General features: G+C 37.9%; 2 protein-coding genes across 2 annotated transcripts; both read right to left on the reverse strand.

The window, feature by feature from the left end:
* Positions 1–4,733: 4,733 nt before the first annotated feature.
* On the reverse strand, positions 4,734–5,690 carry LOC147503449 (uncharacterized). The gene is made up of 2 exons (XM_086604845.1): positions 5,500–5,690; positions 4,734–5,142 (listed from the first exon to the last, which is right to left on the reverse strand). Exons 1-2 carry the CDS (start codon positions 5,688–5,690, stop codon positions 4,734–4,736), a joined length of 600 nt encoding a protein of 199 aa, XP_086460971.1.
* Positions 5,691–6,248: 558 nt separating this feature from the next.
* On the reverse strand, positions 6,249–6,950 carry LOC147503450 (uncharacterized). The gene has a single exon (XM_086604846.1). The coding sequence runs from the start codon at positions 6,948–6,950 to the stop codon at positions 6,249–6,251; it is 702 nt and encodes a 233-aa protein (XP_086460972.1).
* Positions 6,951–25,666: the final 18,716 nt, after the last annotated feature.

Consider the following 25,666-nt stretch of genomic DNA (forward strand, 5'->3'; position numbering starts at 1 on the left):
GGGTTAAAACTACAGTTTTGGGCTCTTATCGGTTCACTATTAATGGAACAAGCCCTGTTCATAGGCTATAAGACGATGAGAGTCGGGATGCTCGGGGCTCCAAACGAAACTACATGGATTTGAATTTACATTCATGACGGGATAGGCTTTTGTTGAACAGAAATGGCCTCTACCTTTTTAGTGAAAGTGATTCGATTAGAGTTTTAAGCTCTCGGGATCGTGTTTAATTTCAAACATACCTGCGGCCTTAATCAGATTAGAAGAACTAGCGGAGCGGTGGATATCGCCACTACCCCTTTGATTTGCTATTTCGCTTTAGTTTGATCCTCTAAAATTTATAAGCCTCCGGAGGCTCCTTTACTTAAGAAACTACCCCCATTCATTATGTCAAGGACTTCTTTATGGTGGTGTAGAAGTCCTTTGAAAAAGGCACTAACTAACGTGTCTTTCGCTAGGTTATGATGTGGACACTCTATAAGGAGATCGGTGAAACGATTCCAAGCCTCTAAAAATGATTCATGAGGATTTTGTCGAAAAGAAATGAATCTTGGAAAGTATCTCATCCGTTTTAGGGGTGGGTAAAATGTTCCATAAACGGTGAACAAGTTTAGCCCACGAAGTCCACATGAGAATTAGGCTTTGGGCGCTTAAAGAAGACGCCTTTTCGGCTAAGGTGAAAGGGAATACCCTCGGTTTAATTTGTTCCGCACCAACCGTAGGATGGTGGAATGTTGTTATGACTTGTTCAATCCCTCACGATGCCGATAAGGTTTTTCATGGTCTAAACCATGAAAAACGGGTAACAAATTAAAAATATTTGGGGGGATTCGAAAATCCCCCACTGGGTCTGCTAAAACGATGCAAGATTTGGGGCTATCGCTCAAGGCTTTGTAGAAGTCAGAGAGAGGAGTCTCTCCTTCTTCAGGCATTATATCAGGTGGTGTGTGTGAAATAGTAGCTAGAGGTGTAGTGGGTGGTATACTAGATAGACTTGTTTGTTGACGTTGTTGTGTAATTACGTTCGGTGTTTTTGTTCGACCAGACCTTAATCTCATACAAGGCTAAGACCAAATTTAGCTAAACACATCAACACTCCAAACAATTCTGATATACTAGTATAAACCTCTAACAGAGATGCGAGGTGCGGAAGAAAGGAATACGATTGCGGCCCTTGCTTCGCTTATGAATAGCGTCTTGTTTATGCGTGTTCGGTGTATATAAATAGTTAGTACAATGAAAAACTTGAAAAATCGGGTTCGAATCAAACTGTGGAAATTCGCAAAATCAGCTCAGTGGCTGGTGCGCTCGCTTAGAAGCCGGTCGCTCCGTGTAACTTCAAGTTATAGTGATTTAGTATGGTCGCTCCCCATGGGGGGTGTCAATTTCGATATGTTATCTTTTTTTAAGCGTAGCGCCGCTTAGAAGCGTGGTCGCTCCGTGTATTTTTTTTGAGAAACTTTTCAACGCGCAGCGCTTCGGTGTAAACTTCGAAATTCTGATGTTTTGAGCTGGTCGCATTTCGGTTTAAGCAGTCGCTTTCTCGGCTTCCAAGAACTTTTAGCGCAGTGTGTTCTCTCCTTTGGGGCAGGCAGTAAGCTCCGGCAATTTTTTTTTCGAGGAAGTTTAATGCTGAAAAAGACAACCACAAAATGAATCAAACAAGGGTGGGTGGGGTTAATGGGACTTTAATAAGAGTACTTATACTACGAAAACAATGCGAAAGTGAAACTAAGATGGCAGCGGCGCCATTTGATAAAACATAAAAATGATAAACATAAAAATGATTAAAGTTTACCTACGAAATGAACAATAAAACTCAAAACGTAAGTAAACTAAAACTTTATTACGTGCCTAATTTATCAAAGATTTCTACTCTCAATCCTATTGAGATATAGTGGAGTAGAAAGTTCGTTCCACTCCTAGTCCTTCCGCATGCTGTGTTTTCTAGTATAATTACTCTACTCTAAGTCTAATGAGAGATTTACGAAATGATAACTAGACTACGATGCAACTACCCACAAGATGCAACTAGTCGACTATTTAAACAACTATGGTAATACTACGTCGATTCTATGATAAGGAGTTAGAGGGGGATTGATTCATCCTTAGCTCAACTTAATCCACTAACAACGATTTAATCGTAATCAGAATGAATTGAATCGCCGAGTAACAATCTAGTTACTCCTAATCCCTAATTACACATGGCATTTCTACCGATTCATAACTAGCATGTGAACGATTACACCCATTCTCATGGTGAACTAATCATTTCTAGAGTGGAAAGAAAATTACTTAACGACTTCTCACGATAATCGAATCAAGCTTTCATCAAGGTTTCTCAACCCCCTCAAATGGAGGTTTAGCCGAGAATCATCACGCTATCATTCCCAATCAAATTCGAACAAGACATGATATAAAGATTTGAACCTTACTTGTTTAAACTCAATTCCAAACTACTCATGCAATAATTAAATTAAACTAATAAAGACAAATAATTGAATCTAAGAATTGAACTAAATAAGTAAATAGAAATGAAACTAGATTGCCAAGAACACTATTTTATTAATCTAATGAATAATAAATCAATGATTCAAATACTAAATTAATAATCTACTTTGTTCTAAAGTAATTAATTAAACATGAAACTAGATCTAAAACAAGATATGAAAAACTAATTAATTAACTAATTGAAATTCTAAAACTAAGTTCTAAAACTAATTAATGGAGGCTAACTAATCTAGGTCTAACTATCTACCATTAACAAAGAGTCAAGCTCTTGTTTTTATACTTTCAGATCCAAAAATCGTGCATGGGCTTGGAGCTATGTTTTGGGCCAGAGAATCAGGCCCAAAACCCAATTCTTTCAGTCCAAAAAGGCCTCTTCAGCTGTAGTTGGTTTCAACAAACTTTTCGTCAACTTCTGCTCCTCTGATTGGGTCAAGGCTTAGATCATTGGAAATCTCTTTCTGAGCCGGTCGTTTTAACATAAGGTAGGCCCAATTCCGAGGTCTGAGTCCAAAGATACGGCCTTCGGAAGTTCTGCTGACTTTGTGTGTTGTTTCTGCCTGCGTCGACTTTTCAGCTTTTGACCAGGCTTTAGAAAGGCTTTGTCTTCTTGAATCTTGGCCTTTAATCACAGAACTCCTTAGCAACCAACCTTTGCTCCTTTATCTCACTAAAGTGGCACATTTCTGCACATAATGGACTTTGAAGCCTGAAATGTATAAAAACACGTAATCAGATTAACTCTTAATTATTACTCACATAATTGGTCTAAAAGTATGACTGTTATAGGGTTAAAACTACAGTTTTGAGCTCTTATCACCTCTCTCTTTAGCTACTCCCAAGTGTCCTTCATTGACCAGTGAACCTTGTTCTACTGAAAAGCTTGAGTCATAGCCTTCAAGTCTGTCTCTACCCAGATAGATGTCCATCCCAGCTCCAGTGCCTTCTTGATTCTTTCCAAAATCGCCCCTACCTCTGCCATGTTATTTGTTGTGATTCCGAGCCCTCCAGCTGTAACTCCCAGAACTTTGCCCGTTTTGTCTCTGAATGTGTTACCCTACCCTGATCTTCCTGGATTCCCAATTGAGCAACCATCTGTGTTCACTTTTAGGATATTCTCTAGTGGAAGTAGCCAACAGCATTTAATTACCTTTTGCAAGCCCCGAAGCTTGTGCTTTAGTCGTAGTCTTTGCAGGAGCATCATATCTTGCGTGTTGTTATTCATGTGCCCCTTCAATTTGTTATGAGTTCTTACCATTTCTCTTCTGATTTCCTGACAAATGAACTTGAAATTCGGTGCCTTTTCATCATAGATTACCTTATTCCTATTTTTCCATATGCTGACTAAGCAAGTGATGCTTGTGGCTCTCCACATGTCCAGCACTAGTGAACTGAAGTGTTTACTTTTCTGTAAAATATCGTTTGTTTCTTGAGGAATCCTTGTCAGACTAAAAAGATTGGCAAGGTATGTCCAAGCTCTCACTGCTATCCCACAATGAAACAACAAGTGGGTTTGTGTCTCTTCATTTCTCTTGCAAACTCTGCATCTGGATGCGAGCTTAATCTTCATTTTTTTCTTTCATTCTATCATCAGTATGCATTGCACCATGAAAAATCTTCCATCCTATTTCTTTAACTTTCGGTGAAGCAAGGGAGCTCCATAGAAATTTTGCCCATACTTGCTTTTGTGATTTGCTTCTGAAATCTTTCATAAGCCCCAGCCACTATGAAGTTTCCCGTAGGGGATGAAATCCATACTCGTTTGTCTTCTATTGATGGCCTTGGTTGCTACAGTGTGTCGGTGTCAATGCCTACTCTTTCTAGGATTTGTAACATTGAGTTGTTAAAAGTCCTTTGGTTACCTTGTATGCAGCTTTCTAACTTGTCTTTGAGCCTACTAACCTCTTTTCTTTCTGCCTTGAAGTGGTCATAGATTGGTTTTGTTAAGGACCAGTTGTCCCTCCAAATGTTTATGGAGTTTCCCTTACCTATGACATATCCTTGGTGCGGTTCATTTCTTTGAGTGCCCATTTGATTCCTATCCAAACTGTGGAAGTTTTGTACTCCGACCAACCTTCGACTCTGTTGGTGTACTTAGCCTTCATAAAATTTGACCAATCCCAGTCCACATTTAAAAGTTCCCATGCCAACTTCATAAGCATTACCAAATTGATATCCTTTAGCTTCTTGAGCCCCTGCCCTCCTTCCTCCGGTCGTTTGCAAGTCTTTTACCATGAAACTGTGGTAGCTTTCTTGGTTGATGGATCCCCAGTCCATATAAAATTCTTGATGATTACCTCCCCTTCATTTATGACAGACTGTGACCACTTATAAATCGCCATATTATGCACTGGGATGATATTAAGTACAAGATTTGCCAACACCACCCTTCCTTGGAATGAGAGCATGTGTCCAGCCCATCCTGCAGCTTTCTTCCTTATTTTATCCACTAGTGGAGCCAAAACTGCTTTGGTAGGCTTTCCCATAAAGAGTGGCACTCCTAGATATTTCTCCGGTAATTCTCCCCCTTTCATATTTAGAATTTCAATGAGCTTAGTCTTCTTTCTTTCTGTCATAGGGCTCAGAAATATCTTACACTTTTCTTTGTTAAAGAATTGTCCTGAGGCTGCCTGATACCTGTCAAGAAGCTTAACAAGATTTTTAATACCTCTCAGATTGGCATTACAAAAAAAGAATAAGTCATCAACTAACATGAGGTAAGAAGGGCTAGAATATTTTGAGTTTAGTATCATGTGCTTCAACTTTCTTTCCTTTACCAAGTTATGTATGCCTCTACTAAAACAATCATTTACTAGTGCAAAAAGAAGAGGAGACAACGAATCCCCTTACCTCAGCCCTCTTTGTGCTTCAAAGAAACCAATTGGCCCCCCATTCAACATGATAGACATAGAGTTACTTGAAATAGCTACTTGCACCCATTGAATCCATCTATTCCCAAACCCAAGTCTTCTCATAACCACCCAGAGAAACTACCAATCTATGGTGTCAAAAGCTTGAGATATGTCAAGCTTTATTCCAAAGCTACCCCCATGTCGAGTTATCTTGACATCATTGACAATGTCTGATGCTAGAGCAATTGCTTGCTGTGAATTCCTGTGCGCAATGAACCCATACTGTTCCTTTGAGACTATCCTCTCTGCAATGGGCCCCAACCTCGTGGCCATGATTTTGGTGATGACTTTGAAGGCAAAATTTAATAGGCATATCGGCCTATATTTGTTGAGTTGTTGTGATTCCTTCTCTTTCTATACCAGAACTAGGAAGCTCTAGTCAAATCATGTCCCATAATAGCCCAACAATGCTAGAAGAAGAAGTCATTAAATCCATCTAGTCCCGAAGAGCTGTCTTTTTTTAAGTCCAAACACTACTTTCCTTATCTCTTCTTTATCTGGCATCTAACATAACATATTATTATCATCCTCCTCAAGCATTTCTGGCATCATACTTATCAGTTCCTCATCCGGATCATGTACCACATTGCTAAATTTTTCTTTATAGTGATTCACCATGTAGTCTCCAATGTCCTTCTAATTTCGTATCATGATTCCCTCATTGTTTCTCATTTCACTAATCACACTTTTACTCTTTTTCAGATTTACTATAGCATGAAAGAACTTAGTGCTTCTATCCATATCTTCATCCCAGTGAGTTTTTGACTTTTGTTTCCATAAACTCTGTTCTTGCTATAAAAGTTCTTCTACTATTAACTCCTGTTCCATCACTTACAGTGTAATCCTTCCATTATCTCCATCTTGCTCAAACAAGCTTTGCAGTTGCTCGAGTTTCCTGGTTTCATCTTCCAACTTGTATTTGATGTTACCAAACACCATTCTGTTCCACTGCTTTAGTTTCCCTTTGAGAAGCTTCAATTTTTGCATGAGAACAAATATTGAGTTTCCTTCCATTTCTACATTCCAACTGTCTACCACTACCTTCATGAAATCTGGATGCAAAGCCCACATATTAAATAATCGGAAAGGAACATCATGTGGCCTTGGTACAGTCTTAACTCCTCCTATGAGAGGCGAGTGGTCTAAGAAAATCCCGAGCCCCACTTTGTAGTTCCAACCTGCATGGTTGTTAGCCCACTCTGCGTTAGAGAAAGCTCTATCAAGTTTCCCCAAAATCTTAAACCTCCCTACCTGTTTATTCCACCAAGTAAATCTATACCCAATTTCAGGTGCTTGCATAAGTAGATTCGAGTGGATTGCATTCCTAAAGTCCTCCATGGTAGTGTTAGTTGGTCTTAATCCTCCTTTCTTTTCTATAATGCTAAGATAAGCATTAAAGTCTCCCACTACAAGCCAAGGTCTACTGAGAGAGTTCAAAATAGACAATTCCTCCCAGAGTGCACGCCTATTAGTTGTTGGCATGAGCAGTGGATCATTGCTGGTGAGGGCAGTTCCTTTCCCCATAGAAGCCATAGATTTGGAACTTTATTGTTGTTTTTATTGAAATGAAATGTAGTGCTCATTCCCATTGATTGTAGGTAACCAAATGGGATGTCATTCGGAGATATCTTAGGCTCAGCAATGCCTGTGAAGTCGGGTTTCTCCTTCTCTACTAGCTTAGCTAACCTTTGTTGGGACTTGTGGTTTCCAATTCCTCTGATGTTCCAGTATAGGCACCTCATTGAGAAATTGTTTCACCTTTATTCAGTTAAGTGATAAATCACTTATTTTAGGGCCCAGCACCAACTTTGGCCCTGGTGCCGTCGGTGGTGTTGTACTTTGTAATTGCCACTGAGGCTTGTATCCACTGTAAGGAGGTGCTTCCTTTGGCCTTGTTTATGCTTGCTCATCTGTCTCATCAGCCTATCTAGCCTTTTGAGATGAATCACTATGTTTGATTTTTTCTTGTACTTTTGTTTCTTATCTCTTTGTACCAGCATTTGAAGTACCATTTCTGGTTCCCCAAAGTCATCTTTGCCTTGTCGGTTTACTTGTTCCACCTGTTGGCCTTGTGTAGTAATATTCTCATGTACTATTATATGTCCTTGACATTGTGTTATCTCATGGGCTGCCATCTGGTATTCTTCTTTTGTTAAGTCCTTTGCAGGGGCCTCTCCCCCTTGTTCTGCATCTACATAGTCCACTTCCTCCTCTGTGTTATCATTTTTCTCACTGGTGCTCTCCACAATTGGTTCTAGCCTTTGATCATCCAAAACTATTACTTCGACAATCTCATATGTGCTTGTTTCTGTTTCATCCCCATCTGCATCCTCCTCTTCTGCAAGAACACCAAAACTATTTTTCTCCACCAACCCAGGTACCACTACTATTTTAGGCTGCCATTGCTTACTGCTTTCCCCAGTGTTGTTTCTGTTCCTTTTCTTTTTTTCTCTTGTTGACCCCTTCCTCCATTTGAGGTGGTGGAGTAGTGTCTACTACCACCTATTTATCCTTGTTCTGCATAGATATAGCACTTTTTAACTTCCTGCATTTCGTGACAAGGTGTCCAACTGACTTGCAGTGATTACACATTTTAGGAAGTTTTCCCACCTCCACTGTTTACCAAAATTGGACTTTCTTGGTTCTCACATAAATTTGATCAGGTATTGGCTTTGACAAATCCACATCCACCATGATGTTGGCGTAATACCCATATTCCCTGTTCAAGGTTTTCTTATCAATGAACATAGGATATCCAACCCTTCTTGCTATGGACAACAATGATTCGTTCTCCCAAAACTCTTGACCCAACCCTGGCAGATGAATCCAGACAAGGGCATGAGAGGGGTTGTGGCTTTCTGGATTAAAGTTTGGGCTCCAGGGGCTTAATCTAAGAAGTGCATTCCCAAAGTGCCAAGTCCCATGAGACCAAATTCTGTTTAGATCCTCAGCACTGGATAATCGAATAAAAAGATAGCCCTTTCCAATCGGAGTGATTCTCCATTTTCCAGAGACGCTCCATTTCTCCTTTGCAAGCTCTTTAACTTTTTCAATCAGCACTTTGAACAAATCGATACGCCCAATTAAGCAGTGTTTGCAGTAATTTAAACCCCTTTCGTATGCTTGCTCTGGGATTGTAATTGCTGGGTAATCTCCTATTTGATCGAGCTCTGGCAGTTCATTCAGTTCCACCTGTTGTTGAACTACATGCTTTGCTATTTCCGCATATGAGGGCCCTTGAGTGGGAGCCTTTGCGGTTGTGGTTCTATTCCCAGCAGGATTTTCTATTTCATAAAGATCCATTCTTGTGTGCTTCCTCTTCTGAACTCTCACTATCTGTAATGGAGGATTTTACCAGAAGAGGAAATAAACATGAAGCTACCAACGAATAAGTTTTTTCTACCAACTATTTTTAACTATAACAGGAAAGAAAAACTAAGGAAAGGGTATCGGATCACTAATGCAACTTAAGTAATATCACTACAAGTCGCACTAAAATTGGTCCCCATTACTACAAGTTGCACAATAAAATTGGGCCTTTTCTTGGGCTAACTGTTAGATGGATTGTTGGATGGCTAGTAATATCTGTAGTTGAGCTTGCATGCATGCATCAAATCTATCTGGTTGGGAAGGTTGAGCGGCCACAGGTTGTGTAACAGGAACTATCTCACATCGATTATTAATTGGTGGATTTTGATCGTTGTTATTAACCAGGACGATACTTCTATTATTATTATAATTACATTGTCCTTGTCCTTGCCTTGGTTGATATTGATTGTAGTTGTTGTTGGGCCTAACACTTTGATTATTAAAACCTGGAGGTACAGCTTGATAGTGATTATTACGCCAACTAAAATTGGGATTTTGTCTCTAAGGTGCTTTAGGTATATTAAAATCGTAGACATCTTCTGGCTGTGGTGGTGGTTGTTCATAGGCAAGAAGGCAATAATGATCGGAATGCTCAAGACTAAAATAGAAATTACAATGAGGAGAGTTTACATTCATGACAGGAGTGGGTTTCGCTTCTTGTTTATTTACAAAAAGGGCATCTACCTTATGAGTGAAGGATTCAATTAAAGCTCGAAGTTTAGGATCTAGTTTAACCTCAAACATACTGCTGCCTTAGCTGTAGAAGAAGGAATAGAACGGGAATAATCGTTACCTCCCCAGTTGTTACTTTTCTTGGATTGATTATCTACAAAGTTATAAGCATTTGTGGCTCCTTTACTTAAGAAATTACCTCCGTTCATGATATCTAAAGTTTCTTTATGGTGTTGGGATAGGCCTTTGAAGAAGGCACGAACTAGTGTGTCTTTACCAAGATTATGATGGGGACATTCTACTAGAAAATTAGTGAAATGATTCGAAGCCTCATAAAAGGATTCTTGAGGCTTTTGACGAAAAAAATGAATATGTTGTAGCATCTCATCAGTCTTCTGTGGTAGGTAAAATTGTTCTATAAATAATTCAACTAGTTTTTCTCATGTATCGACAGAGTTCGGCTTTTGTGTTGTTAGCCAAGTAGACACTTTGTCAGCAAGGGTGAAAGGAAACCACCCTGAGCTTTATTTGTTCAGGTCTTACGTTAGGATGATGAAATGTAGTAAGAACTTGTTGTATCCTACGTAAGTGTTGATAAGGCTTCTCATGGTCTAACTGATAGGGTTATATACTAAAAGCATTACTTTTGTATTAACTCTAATTCTTCATTTTTTGAATGAGAATCATATGGGAAAATGTTATGCATATTATATATGTTATTAGTTATATGCATATGTCTAATACTTTATGTTGTAGATGATATGGTGTTAACACACAGAAGATCATATCATCAGTACCTTATAAAGTATAAGTAATCGTTCACAACCTAGATGGATTTGGACAAACCATTAGTACGGTTGTAGTATAATCTGGTATTAGTCTATCTTGACTATAGGACTACACTAGTACACTTTGTTTGTATTGAACAGGACCAAGTGAGGTTGTTTCTCCTTATACTGACTATATAAGAGAACAAACGCCTCTGTTATTATGGATGTTTGTCCTCCTAATCCGGATATAATAACGGGCACTTACATGCATTGTACATTGCTTTAAATCATCAATGAGTGAGATTCATTTGTGAATCAACAAACTTGATGGATTGGGTAATGATATTGTATGTAAGGTGTGCTGTTGATTATAGAAGGAATCCGTGTCCCGCAAGAAGTCGGGTTGATGATGTCCCCTTGAGGAGCTCAAAAAGATTGTCATGTAAAGCCTGCAGGTGGATTTATTCCGACATGACAATGAGGTTGAGTGGTTCTACTCAAGGACATAAGAAGTTGATTAATGTAGTTGTCAGTAACTTGACTTAATCAACGGACATTCGATATCTTAAACATGGGGAGATCAACAAGCATATAATATGGAGCCCATAAATGCTTACACGTAATTTGGGATTAGGGCGGTAGTGCAACAATGGCCTTTAGTGGAATAAGCCATTTGTTGACGGACTTGGGTCGTGTGTTCGGGGCAAAGATGGGAAGCCCAAGCCCGTCAAGAGGCCCAACCCTAATTTCTCCTCATGGTCCCTGTTGTAGCCTATAAATAGAATACTTTCTCTTTGGTCGAAATTCACTATTCATTGTTTTGAAAAAGAGACAAGAAAAGTATATCTGAATTCGTTTCTGATGTTGAGAGAAATAAGGGGATTGGTAGATCGTTGCCCACACAACGTCCAATCTGTTCTAAAAAAATACAACAGAAGATCAAAAGGTTAATTGTTGATTCGGATTCATAAAGCTTGGATTCTCAGAGTTATCAAAGTCGGATCTAAAAGGTATGTTCTCTATCCAAATCGTGAGAACCCATTAATTTCGCTGCACGTGGTTCTCGCGGTTTGTAGAAATATTTGCATTCTGAATAACGGTTCCTACACTAACCCATGGAAAACAGGTAGCAGATTAAATATATTGGGGGGGGATTCTAAAATCTCCCGTAGTATCTATAAGAGAGGGGTCTCTCTGCTATTTATTCACCCATTGCTACAGATGTAGTGTTTGTGGGTGTAGGTGATGTGTGTGTGGTGATATGTGAATTTCTAGATATGCGATTATTCTTGCGTCTACTAGAAACTAATATGGCAGGTTTATGCGTACCAGATCTTAATCTCATGCAAGTTTTAAGTCTAATAGGCAATTCCTAACGAGCATGCAAAAATAGCCTGATTATTACTAAAATTAGAATCCTCTTACAGTAGATTCGAGGATGTAAAGAAGTGTTACCAGGAGCATCCTTGTGACCTCGCCTCTTTTTTGTGTGTGTAGATGGTATATGGATAATGTAGATAGATGATGGTCGTTGAACAAAAAGAAGCGTATCAAAACCTAATTATCCCTCAATAAGTAAAGGATGAGTAGGGTATCGTTCCACTTTTAAGTGTATGTTTATATGAAGGACAAGACTGGAAAGGGGGTTTGATGGATTAAAAACTATGATTATAGATATAGTAGATTCTAATGCTAAACTAAACTAAACTAACTAAACTTATACTAAAGCTAAGAATTAGAAATATGGAGAGAATATGAGAGAGATAGATTCAAGAGATTCAAATCCACCAATGCTTTTGATTCAATGACCTTTTGCTTCATGTTGTTCTCCAAGTATACTACAATCGGGCAATCAAGCAAGTGTTGATGCCTTTTTGGGTAAAACATCGTTAAACAATTAATTCTACTTAAGGTTGTTCCTATGTTCATGTTACTAGTATCTTCTTTCCTTTTATGTGAGCTTGGGCACCTATTCAATGAATCACCATCTAAGGCAAACACAAGGAATACTTCCCTTACTCTAAAACACTACACAATTAGAAGAAAAGTAGAGAATAATAGTATAATATTCAATTACAATAAATAAAACTCTATTCTAGCATTATATTCAATTGCAATAATTAAAAGCATGTTACTAGCAAATATTCAATTGCAATAAATAAAACCCTAAACTAGTATGATATTCAATTGTAATAAATAAAAACCTTAATCTATACTTCCATCCCCTGGTGTGGGCAATGGAACTAATAACTAAAAACATAAAAAACTAACCTGATTGAAGAACATCATGAACCAGAAGAATCATTAAACCTTAAGCACTGGCTTCATCTCCTCCCTTGAAGGAGAAGATTAGCCTTCCATAAAGAAGGAAGAACACGAAGAACGAGAAGAAGAAGAGTCGAAGAACATAAGACTAGAAAGACTAATTTATTAAAACTCAGCTAGTTAAAACCGATCTTTTATTATTAATCTCTCTCTGCCTCAAGTTCTGGAGACAAGAATATAAGTGAATTGGCCCTTTACATGAGGCACTCAGGTCCTCTATTTATAGGGGTTACAATGAGCTCTAGAAGTATTCCAAACCATCATTTGTTTCCTAATACAAATAGACTTCTTTCAGAGTCCAACTTCATCTCCAAAACTGAGAAGGAATTGGCTACAGTGTCGATTAATGCGTCTGGACACACTATTCATGCATCCCAGACTTAATCAATGCGTCATTTCGATCTATCGTCCCCAAATGCATGGGTCGGCGTCCGACGCGACGATAGTCGCGTCTCAAACGCGAGACTCTATTTTTCCACCTTTGGTCTATTTTTCTTTCCTCTTTTGCAGGTTTTGGTCCAGGCAACGAATCCTTTGGCCTTGGGCTTCCAAATAGGCTTTAAAATAGGTCCAAGTCGTATCTTTAATAGCTTCAATTCCTTGGCCTTTTCCATGATTGTCCATAGGCTTCTTATGTGATCCTTAATGCTCCGTATTGCTCTGTTTTACCCATTTTTTTCTAATATTCTACAAAACTCTCTTTTTCACCTGTAGAATCTTAAAACATAACTTACAAACACTATTAGTCCACTAAGATGGCTAAACAAGAGGCATAATCGAGGGTTAAATTGCACTTTTTGAGCACTTATCACCTTGCTACGAGTATAAATAGCGACTTCAACGGTCTTGAAGCACGTCTAGTGTTACTTGACGAGTATTGGCCCATGTTCACGGTGTGGATTGTGAAGTCCTGTAAAAAGATTAACCTTATTAGTTCAAGAGTTTTAATAATTAGGTTAAGGCTTTGTGTTGGGCCTGGATGTCAGGCCTGTGGAACGTGCTTTGGTAGTGGGTGGGGTTACTAATTTAAGTAATATTAATTAATTTTTTTGTATTTTTGTATCAAACCAATAGCCAGGCCACTTAAGAATTGAGGGAGATTGTTTGTGCGTGCACGTTCTTTAATTAGAGAACCCCAATTCTTTGAGTTTTCTAGACACCGTATAGAATGAAAAATTAATTTTTTAAAATTTTGTAGTTGGTAGCATACGAGTACTGTACTGTACTCGTGAGATAATATTGCAATTAATATAGAAAAATTAAATTGAATTTAATCTACCATGCGGCAGATGGTAGATATGGTAGTATCCATTCAGAGAGTGGGCTTGTCTTTTGAGTTCATAGAGTTTAAAAATGTTTTTAGGGAAACCAATAGGGTAGCGGATCACTTGGCATCCTTGGCTGACCATTCAGAGTTGATAGATGACTATTGTATAATCTTCACCCCTCCTTTGTCTGAAAAGTTGCAGACTATTGTAAAGGACAATATGGAGGGAAAGATGTATATGAGGATTAATTGATGCAGGTTAGGGGTAGGCCAGAACCCTAGTTTATTGTTAAAAAATATGGTATAATGGGCGCTGATAACCCGTATAATGGCTAAATCCCAAATTGTGGAGATACAGGATGACCAGGGAAACAAGCTGACGCAACATGCAGAAATTAAGAAATTCATTGTGGAAGCATACGAGGAAAAATATAAGTACTCAGAAGTCAACATCAGTCCCTTCCTGCTAAATCTCATCCCCAAACTGGTTACTGACGAGGAAAATGCTTCTCTCACAGCCATCCCCACAATGGTAGAAGTCAAAGATGCGGTTTTTGCCATGGAAGCTACTTGATTGCCCCTGTGTCCCGATGGATTTCGAGGGGATGTTTTATCACTCTTCTGCGGAGTATTATTGAAGAAGACGTCTGTAATGCTATCATTTCCTTCTTTAGGGATAACACACTCCCTCAAGGTATGAATTCTAGCTTCCTCGTCCTAGTGCCGAAGAAAGACAACTCCAGGGTAGTTAACCACTTCAGGCCGATATGTTTGAGCAACTTCCTGTTCAAGATCATCACCAAAATCCTCTCTCTGAGAATTAAGCATATCCTAAACCACCTTATAAGCGGAGAACAATTAGCTTTCATTAAAGGCAAAACAGGCACAACGGGAATAGCTTTGGCCTCGGAGATGATGAATGAGCTGGACCTAAAGAAAAGAGGTGGGAATTTGGCAATGAAACTGGATATTACTCAAGCGTTTGATTCGCTCAGTTGGGAGTTCCTCCTCGAAGTACTATCACGATTTGGGTTCAATAATACTTGGTGCTCATGGATCCATACGCTGCTAAAAAGTCGCGATATCTGTTATGATAAATGGGGGTCCTTGTGGCTTTTTGGAGTCGGGTCGAGGATTGCGGCAAGGTGATCCACTCTCTCCTACCGCTCGACATAGCTGAAGATGTACTAAGCAGAGGTATAAACTGGCTCTTCCATATGGGGAAGATTAAGCATATGACGGTAGCTGGAAATTGCCCGAGCCCAACGCACATACTCTTTGCCGATGATATTTTCATCTTTGCAAACGGAGACATACGAGGCCTCAAACTGCTTAAGGAGATGCTTTATCTTTACCGTTTTCATTGAGGCAGTTTTTAATCCATCAAAGAGCAAGCTCTTCTTGGGCGCCATGTCTGAATCCAAGAGGAATCGAGTTGCCTCCCTGTTTGAATTCCAGCTCGGCCAATTGCCAGAGAGATATCTTGGAGCACCCATTTTCCAAGGCAGAGTAACTCATGCAAGAATACAAGCTTTGGTGGATAAAATTAGGAGGAGAGCTAGCGGATGGGCTGGTAGGATGCTGTCTTTCCAAGGGCGCGTCGTTCTGGCACAGTCAATATTAAGCAGTCTTCCGGTATATAACATGTCGGTGTATAAATGGCCAGATAAATGCATAAAGGAATGTGAACTCGCCATAAGAAACTTCATCTGGTCTGGGGATCCAACGGTGAGAAAGGCAGTCACTCTAAAATGGGAAAGGGTCTGTAAGCCGCTCGATGAAGGGGGACTCGGCATTAGAAGGCTCAAGGAGCTGAACCTAGCACTCCTTATGAAGTTAGCTTGGAGCTTTCTGCATGAGGAGACAGAGTGGAGCAGATTCATGAAGCAAAAATGCACAATGAGAGATGGCAATTACCTAACATACCACAAGCATTCATCAGTATGGCAGGGATTGAAATGGGCATTAAAGGAAATGAAGCCTTTCCTAGGATGGATTGTGGGGCAGGGCAGAAGCATCAATTTGTGGCTGGAACCTTGGGCAGGATCAGCTGTGGCAGAAGTGGTTCAGGGAATAAACTGGAGAGACTTCTCGGCAAAGGTCTCAGACCTCATCATCAACAACAAATGGCATATCGCAGCACCTATCCAAGAAGTGCTGTTGAAAGCAGGCATCGATGTCCATCACCTCAACCCCAAACGGAGAAGCGACGATACCAAAATCTGGAAACCCTCTCATGATGGGATGTGCACAGTGAAACAAGGGTTCGAGGTGATTAGAAAAAAAGAAAACAAGATCAGCTGGTATAAGTGGGTGTGGGCTCGACATATCCACCCCAGACAAGCTGGCCTAGCTTGGAAACTGATTCATCGAGTGGTCCCAACTGATGACAGAGTGCAAAGAAAAGGAGTCCATCTTGCTTTGAGATGTAGGCTTTGTGGGAAGGAATCAGAAAGCGTGAAGCATATGCTCTGGGAGTGTGAAGAGGCTACGGCACTATGGCAATGGGCTTCGTCTTACTTTGGAGTAAAACCCGCAGGCATCACCTTAAAAGCAATCATGGAGGCAGGAAGAGGACACAGCCAGATACGGAAGCAGCTCTGGAATGTTGCAGCTATCCATATCATAGTCCAACTATGGAAAGCTCGTAATAGCATTTTCTGGGATGATGGGAAGCTAAACCAGCAAAGGCTAAAATGTGAAGTCCTCAAAGGGATAAGCGCAGCTGGCATCCTACTATCGGGGACGATGAGCAATTCTGCCTTCGATCTTCAGATTCTTCACCAGCTGAACATCAACCGAAGAGTGCGACTAGTGAGTAAAATCAGGGAAGTGTCTTGGATCCCTCCTGATATAGGGGTAGTCAAGGCTAACACAGATGGTTCGGCAATCGGAAATCCAGGAAATGGGGGTGCGGGAGTCATTTTTAGGAGCTATACGGCTGAAGTTCTGGGTACATTGGTACAAGGTCTAGGGGTCACTACAAACTATGAGGCTGAAAGTTTGGCGGTGGTATTCAAAATAAAAACAAATGTGGTGGAAAAAGGATGGCAGAAAATCTGGATAGAGAGTGACTCTATGGCGCTTGTTTTAGCATTCCAAAAGGAGAAGTCCCATGGTGGTGAGAGCACGGTGGTATAGAGCATCAAGGATTACCGACCGAAAATCTCACATACACTCGTGAGAAGCAAACTTTGGGGGGAATCGGGCCGCAAAACATGGTTCAACTTTGCAAAAAGGAGAGATCTATTGGAGTCCCAATAGACCCCCTTTCATTAGGTCCCTAGAATGTCCTCACCGGACTTACTACAGATTTGATTTTTAGAGTCTGTTGTAAATCCATTTTGACTGAGTTGTATTCTTTTTTACCAATAAATAAAACATCCTACTTGCATGCAAAAAAAAAAAAAAAAAAACCCCCGTAAAAACTCAACTAGATTACTCTAACTTACTGCTTACAGTATCAATTATTTATTTCCTACTCTCACATATATATTCATGCAATATATAGAGTACGGAATCATTCCACTCTTAAACTAGCAAGACATAAGTGAATTCAATTAATCAAACACAAGAAAACAATGGTGGGAACAATAAGAGTAGTGTTCTGATTTATTTAAACTAAAACTAATTATAAATTTAACTAATTTAACTAAGCAATTAAAAGGTGAATTTAATGAATTGGAAGAACATAGAGGGGGGGAAATTCCACCATGCAATTCGATTGGCTATTAGTTAGTTATCGAATCGAATATTGATCCCTAGTGAATACCAAGTTCTCTCGAATCAAGGTTCCACTAACATGAGAGTTTAGCTCCACCACAAATCTCTTTGATGGTGGCTCTAAACTCTAGTTCATCATTATGAGGTTTATCTCTAAACACTCATAATAATGAACTTGAAATTCTATTCTAAATAACAACTATTCTAACAAGCAATCATCCTCCCATGGCTTCTTTAACCTCCTCTAATGGAGTTTTTAACCTAGTTTCATTGGATTCATTGACAATAAACAATAATAGGAAGACATAATTAAATTAAACTAAACTTGATTAAAATAAACTTGATTAAAATAAACTTGATTAAATGAATAAAACTAATAGTCTAAGAATCAACATGAATTAAAACTGAAATTACAACTAATGTAGAACTAAGATTATGAATAACTAATTATAAATTTAAGACAAACTAAATCTATGAATTCAATATTTAATTAGAAACTAAAACTTGAAATACAAACTAATTATTGATTCTAAAAACTAAATCTTGTTCTAAACACTAATTTGATGCTAATTAACTAGATCTAAAAGTAACTATTGGATCTAGACTAAGTAAAACTAATTAAAAACTAAGTAACTTTAGAGCCAAGCTTTTGTCTCTTGATATGGAGGAGACAAGATCCACAAATTCGTGCATGGGCTGAGGAACCATATTTTGGGCCGGAAATCGAGCCCAAAACCTCATTACTTCAGTCCACAAAGAGGTTTTCAGCTGGAAATAACTTCAACATCCTTTTCGTCCACTTTTACTCCTCTGATTGGGTCAAGGCTTGGACCATTAGAAAGCTCTTTCCGAGATGGTCGTTTTGACATAAGGTAGGCCCAATTCCAAGGTCTGAGTCCAAAGATACGGCCTTCGAAAGTTCTGCTGACTTTTGTACGATGTTTCTGCCATTGTTGACTTTGACTTTTCAGCTTTGACCGGGCTTTAAAAAGGCTTTTTCTCCTTTAATCTTGACCTTTTATCATAGAACTTCTTAGCAACCAACCCTTGCTCCTTTATCTCGCAAAAGGGGCGCATTTCTGCACATATTCGACTCCAATGCCTGAAATACATAAGAACACGATAACAGTACTAACTCCTACTTATTAATCACATAATTGGTCAAAAGCGATATTGTTAAAGGGGTTAAAACTACAGTTTTGGGCTATTATCATGCGCAGGTTGCGACTAAAAGTAAGGTGTGTGGCGCGCTCTGTCAAGGCAAAACTAAGGCGTGTGCGTACTCACAAATGAATAACTAAGGTTGAAAATTTTAGGGTCTGGTCACAGGAGGGCAAGGAGTTAGTTTCGTAACTTGTATGCACTCAGACAATAGCAGAAATAATTTGGAAAATCGTGAATAGTGAAAATAGTGTTTTGTTTTGAAAATAGTGAACAGTTTAATGTGTTCTAAACATACGATACGAAAGCAAATAAGATGGCCAATGGCGCCATTTGACAAATGTAATAAAATTAGTGTGAGGACAGTAGATTAATTATGCTAAACCAATAGATTGAGATATCAAAACAATAAATTGAATACTTTCTAAATCATGTTGATATAGAGGAGTAGTTGTGTTCGATCCACTTTTGCTTGCACGTACTTGAATGCTTGTTTAGATTAACTAAACTAATTTACTATGAGAGAGTAATAATAACAAAACAATAGATTTATGATTTCTAAACAGTGATTTGATGAATGGTAAAAGGTATAGAGAAAATTAAATCCACCACGTAATTCGATTGGCTATTAGTTAGTCATTGAATCGTTTTTCTTTGATCCTTAGTAAACAACCTACATCTCTATAGTCATTGTCTAACTAGCATGAGAGATTAGCACCTCCACAAATCTCTTTGATTGGGTTTCTAATCTCTAGCCCTTTGTTATGAGTTCTATTTCTAGAAACTCACAACAAAGGACTTGAAACTTTATTGCAAAAACAATAAAAAATTAATTACTAATCATCATAAACCCCCTCTAATGGAGGTTTAGCCTTGTGTCATCAGAATCATACTAACTACACAATCAATAGAAAACATAATGTAAAAGAGAATTAAATTGAATTGAAAAACTAAGCTTTTATTAATAAGGTTCTAATGGAGGCTATATTACAAAACCCTAATTACTTAACTAAAACTAAACTAAACTAATGAGAGGAAAATAATTAAGAGTAAGTTGGAGTGCTAAAGTTTAGCCTTAACTCTTTTTATATAGGAGAGGGTTAGTGTCACATTTTTGTGAATGGGCAAAAAAGTGGGACTTTGGGCCTCTAATGTAAACCCAAAGTCCATTAGGTTAAGTCTAAAGAGGCCACAACTGCTGGAAATTACTTCAATACCCTTTTTGTCCACTGTTACAGCTCTGATTGAGACAAAACTAGGTCCATTGGAAAGTTGGTTTTGAGCCGGTCGGTTTAATATAAAGTAGGCCCGAGTCCAAAAATACATCTATTTGAAGTTCTGACAGCTTTTTGTCCTTTTTCTACCTGAATTGACTTTGACTTCCCAGCTTTGACTGGGCTTGAAAATGGATTTTCTTCATGATTCTCGGGCTTTAAACATAGAACTTCCTCAATAATCATCTTGACTTATTTTCCATGCAAAAATGGTGTCTTTAGTCACCTAATCAGCTTCAAGTCCTGAAATACACAAAAACACGTAAACAGTACTGACTCTCGTTTATTATAGACATAATTGGCCTAAGTAAAATACTATTAAGGGATTTAAACTACACTTTTAGGTACTTATCAAAGAACATTGAAAGCTTAAGTTGTAATGATTGAAGAACACAAACTTGAAGAAATGAAATGACAAGATTGAACAAAGAACAACAAGAAAGATGATTGATTGATTGAAAATAACAAAAGCAAATAACAAGATTGAAAATGAAGAACAATAAAGTAAATAACTTGAATGAAAAAATACTAGAAATTAAATCCTACATGACACTAAATTAAGTCTAGCTACAGTCTCTCTCCCTAACTTTTAGTTCTTATACCTCTACTTTATGCCAATGACTGATTTGCCATTCTACATTACATTTGAGACACCTCACCATTTGTTTTCTGCTTTTGATTTTTGATTTCTTCTTAATCAAGATAGGTTTTAAAGAAAGCCATCTTTTGTGTTAAGGACATCTATCTCTGGTCTTCTGAGTTTAGGACTTGGCTTTCAGCTCCTTGGTTTTGAGTCCTTGACCTTTGACCTTGACCTTTGACTTTGACTTTGAAATTTTCACCACTTTTTTTATAGAAGCTTCTATTCTTCATAATAAGCGTAATTAAGGCTCATTTTGGTGCTAAGACGCAACTTTTATGATAAGTGGTCTGACTTTCTCTGTAACTTGAAAAAGACAATAAAAGCTATAAGTTGTCTTTTCATTAAGCATAAGAAGGGTTGTAATGTAGTAATGTAAGGGTAATAAAATGCACATTTGGGAGCTGATCACCACCCCCAAATAGGATCTTGCTTGTTCTCAAGCAAGGATGAGAGAAAAACTAAGATCACAAATGAGTGATTTATTATAAGTTATACTAATCTCGTTTTGTGGAGTGCGATTGCATTGACCATATGCAACAAGGGCTTAAACCACTAGAAATTCCCAAGTGGACGAGCTTTAAGCCTCGTGAGAGTTTTTTAATAAAGGTACTCACAAACTTCTTCTATTTAGTACAAACGGTCTTGTTTTCTTATTTATTCTCAGAAGTCCATACATCTCATTAGCGGGGAATAAGGATAAACTCCTATGAAATTAGAATAACATATGTATAGTAATTTAATCATCTAAAGATAAATGCGCAAAACCTGAGCAATGAAGTGCAAAAGCATAGTCGTTTTCGGGACTTTTGGAGAGCGTCCTTAAGGTGGGTTCTCACAGGGGTGTGTTGCAATCACAACTCTCTGATAGATTCACTCAAGTTTTGTTTTCTCAAGTGTAGTGGAAATTTATATTCCTCACATACTCAAATGACGTCCAAAGAAATCGGGGTTGATTGATCACGCTTGCCACTTACTATCACACCATCCTATTCCTAATTGAGCTAGAGGTCTTTTATTAGGAGTTATGGGGCTAGGGTGATGGTTTAGAAAGAAAATGAAGGGAAAAATAAAAATATGATAAGTTGAGAAACTAGGTCGTCAAGATACTTGTAACCAGAGAAGAACCTCGTTTTGTTATTTGCTTCCGAATTATGATTCTTTATCCCTTTGGCTTTGTGACTCCATATGATTTTGAATTTTGGGAGTTCTAACTTTGCTTTTGTTTCTTTTTGTTTTTATTTCTGATATCGTCTCCTTTTGATTTTAAACTTTTGGGAGATTCGATTTTTGACTCCTTTAATTTTTTTTGGAGTTTTGGTTTTTGATAGGTCTTTCTTTTCTTTCCTTTCTTTTCTTTTCGAAGCAACTAACTGATCTGTTTTTGTACAAGGTCTTCTCTTCTCTTTTTCTAATATCCATCCAATTCTCAACTCGTCAGCTGGGTAAGCTTTTATTGTGTGTGGTAACGGGTTAGGGATTTATGGTGAAGAATAAAAAGGCTTTTTGAAAATGGTGAAGGCTCAAAAAGGGGTTACTATAGAGAAACTATCTTTTTGGTTTTTTAACATTTATTTGGCTATATTGATCCAAAAAGAGCCTAAATTCTCTCTTAGGATATGGCGTGGTGATCAAGCAAGTGGACATGTGGTCTTTCTATCCGGACATCCATTGTGCCATCACTCAATAATCATTCAGATGAGGCTTTTGGCTAGATTCTCATAGGATATGGAACTTAATTTTTCTAACCTTGGTCTCGAAAACTTACTACTATATACGATCAAATGCTGATGCATGCCATTCATGAAAACATGTAGAAATTATTATACGTATATTAGTCTAAGTTTGAAGGACAAGTCCTTACTCTATTGTTATAATGAGACTTCTAAACTTTTTATTCATCATAGAAAAGGAGACAAGACTTTTTAATACTAAATAGAAAAAAATATTTGGTCTTTTTCGAAGAAAAAAAAATTAGAAAGGAAGAAATATACTACTATAAGAAATGTCTAGTTTTTGTAAAATGTTACTATACCCCCCAAATTAAAATATGTTTTGTCCTCAAAGTATGAAGACATAAGGAAAGAGATTACCATAGAAACATGAGCAAAAATGGCCATACACCAGTATTCTGTTCTTCATGATGAAAATACGCCACCCCCAAATAGGTTTGGGGCATGGGTTGTTTTATATAGAATGATAAATACATGGTTTATTATACTAAGGATAATTATTCTACCATGAAATATCTTTTTGTGTTTTTGTATTTTTGAAAACATATGAAATGCATCAAAGAAAAAATGGAAAATTTTGGCATGATGTATTTGTATTACCTTCTACTCATATACCAAATTCCACAATAAAAACAAATAACATAAGCATATAATATTAAAATTACACTACTAGTTATAATACTACATAAGTACGGAAATAAAATAAACATCAAAATAAAGATAAAACATAAACTATAAACTATCTATACAGACACTAGGGAGCTGCCTAGTCAGAATCCGTGCGTGACTCATCACGACATGGAGAAGATCTTTCTCCTTGATGATGACGTTGGGACCTAGCGTGTCTATCACTACGCGGGAGTGCAAATAGAGAGGTGGAGGCAAATGATAGAATTAAATGGAGAATAATATCACTTTGGCTTACTCTATTTGTTTAATTCTTGTTTGGAGACACCTCATTATTTATTTTATTTTTTAAGTTGGTTTTCCTAAACAAAAGATATCTCTAACCATATAGAGGTTTTGACAAGAAGATAAAATTATACGTGAATCTGGTATCATTTTGGTTACTCCGTGGCGTATAATTTTCATTTTTATATTCTCTAGTTTTAAAACCTATAGAGAGACATTTTAAGATACTCGTACTCAAAAGTCGTGATTCTTAATGCTAGTTTTTGAAAACAAACCATAACTGGTGATCATAGGCAACTTTCATGTTGGCTCTTTATTGAACCCAATCCAGTAGACTGTGGCTTAAGTTATGTGTGTTAGGGGATTTGCTGCACAAGATATAATGGGAAGGTTTATCTGATTGGACACTAGTAGGTGGTGGAACTAGGTCTCTTTGGTGGATTTTGGTAGTTCTGGTTAAAATGGGATGGAACCAATTTTCTATTCTGATTGGTGTAGGTACCTTATCCTTGTCTAAATGTATTTGGTAGTTTGATGTGATTGGTGAACCTTGGAGGTGGTTAGGTTTGTGAAATTTGGGTGCTACCTGCATAGTGCATTTGGTACATTGAAATCACAGACTTCTTCTAGGTGAAGTGATAATATGTTGGTAAGCAAGGGACAATTGGTATATATATAGTTTAAGCTGAGACAGAAAATGCATGGTGATATGGGCGACCCTTAGTAACACATAACTGAGCCTCAAACCACTCTTAGAAGAATGGAGATTGCGTACATCTAAAGGTTAAGTTGGTCTATGTGGAATCCATTGCCCGTTTTATTTTTGGAAAAATCACATAACTATTGATGTATCGAAAATCTTTCATAATGAGAATGGAGAAAAACAACTATTTTGAAAAAGAAATGTAAAAAGAAAGAAAAAGAAAATTGTATACTCACTCCATAAGATCACACTTACTCAAATGATGAGTAAAAAGTGTTTTACAAAGAAAATGCCAGATAAACGTGGACTAAGTCTCCGGCACTTACAACTACACACTCTAAGTGGAGTGGTCCGGCTACCTTAAGGATGCACTCCCATGGAATGCATCGAGAAAACATAACATGAATCTTTTATAGTATATGTGGTGTCGTTTTAAGTCAGATTCCCCAAGACTATGCATAAGATGGATGATATGTTGTTAGCTATATAGTAATAGTCTAAACAGATGGGGATCTTTGTAGAAAAACATATGACAGCATACACCCCCAAACAGAATGAAATGATGTATTTGGAGAGTAAGATGCAGAATGATAAGAGAATGCTTGTGTAACCTATCATGGAACTTATGCAATAACACGTCATAGTTGAATTGTCCAAAGGGGTGAGAAGTTAGTAGTAGATGCCCTTTATGAGGCTTAAATAATGGGGAATATGACATACCAGGTTTCACAACTACTGGAATGATAGACTCTTGCGTTTTTATATTGGGCAAAGTCTCTTTACTAGGAAGGTTTAGAAAATTATGAATAATCTTAAAGGAAATTGGCTTAAGTGCGAATTTGAGATTTCTTTGAAATGGTTTCATGGTGTAGTCCTCAAAAATTGGTGGATTTTTTATAAATAGAGATTGGATTTCAAGATGTGTTAAATTGGGATGGTGATAGTTGGGTGGTGGTTCTTCACATGATCTCGAGGGCTTAGAGAATTCTTCATCTAGTTTTGGCGTTTCCATAAAATTGTGGTTCATTTCTACAATAGTAAGGATGTCACAAATTTGTTCCATCTATAAGTCTTTAATGACCAAACTAAATTGAAATCCAATTTCCACCATAGATTTTATTCCCTTTTCTCCAAGCACTTCATTTTCTTTGTCCTTTCTGCCTAGATCTTCATAAATTTTCTCAATGCTATTTTCCAAGTGTGTCAAGTCCAATACATGCTCTTGAGTTTCTTCTGCCGGAGTTTCCTCATTTATGGGTGATGATGCATTAAGGCATGTGACAGAAACTGTGACTTCGAGCATATAGTCATCGTCATAAACTCTGGAATTCTCACAATAGTCAGGTGGAGATTGATGGGGATTTTATTGGTCATGAGTATCAGGATGGGCCTTAGCAATTGGCTTTGTTATAGTAACACCTTGTTTCTCTTGTTGGATGGGTTCTGCACTGGTGGGAAGAATATTAGTCTCAGATGTGGCATTATTTGAATCGGATTGGAAAAAATATAATATAGTTGTTATTTGCTGAGTTAGTATTGTTTGCTTGGCCATTTCCCGGTAGAGCTAGTATGTGATGGATGGTGGAGTGGATGGTAATGGGTTTTGGGTGAAACCGTACTCTAACTGACCAGTTGGATATATGAATGGTGGTTGACTATTTGTGGTGGGACTCCAGGAATTGTTGACATGATTAGAAAAC

The sequence above is a fragment of the Coptis chinensis genome, chromosome 4 (genome assembly GCF_015680905.1).
Source record: "Coptis chinensis isolate HL-2020 chromosome 4, ASM1568090v1, whole genome shotgun sequence".
Lineage (NCBI taxonomy): Eukaryota > Viridiplantae > Streptophyta > Magnoliopsida > Ranunculales > Ranunculaceae > Coptis > Coptis chinensis.

Coding starts and splice junctions, on each gene's coding strand:
- LOC147503449 (XM_086604845.1), bottom strand. CDS start 5,690: ATGGCCACGAGGTTGGGGCCCATTGCAGAGAGGATAGTCTCAAAGGAA. Junction 5,143..5,499: donor GCTTTTGACACCATAGATTG/GTAGTTTCTCTG, acceptor GCTTCTTGACAG/GTATCAGGCAGCCTCAGGAC.
- LOC147503450 (XM_086604846.1), bottom strand. CDS start 6,950: ATGGCTTCTATGGGGAAAGGAACTGCCCTCACCAGCAATGATCCACTG.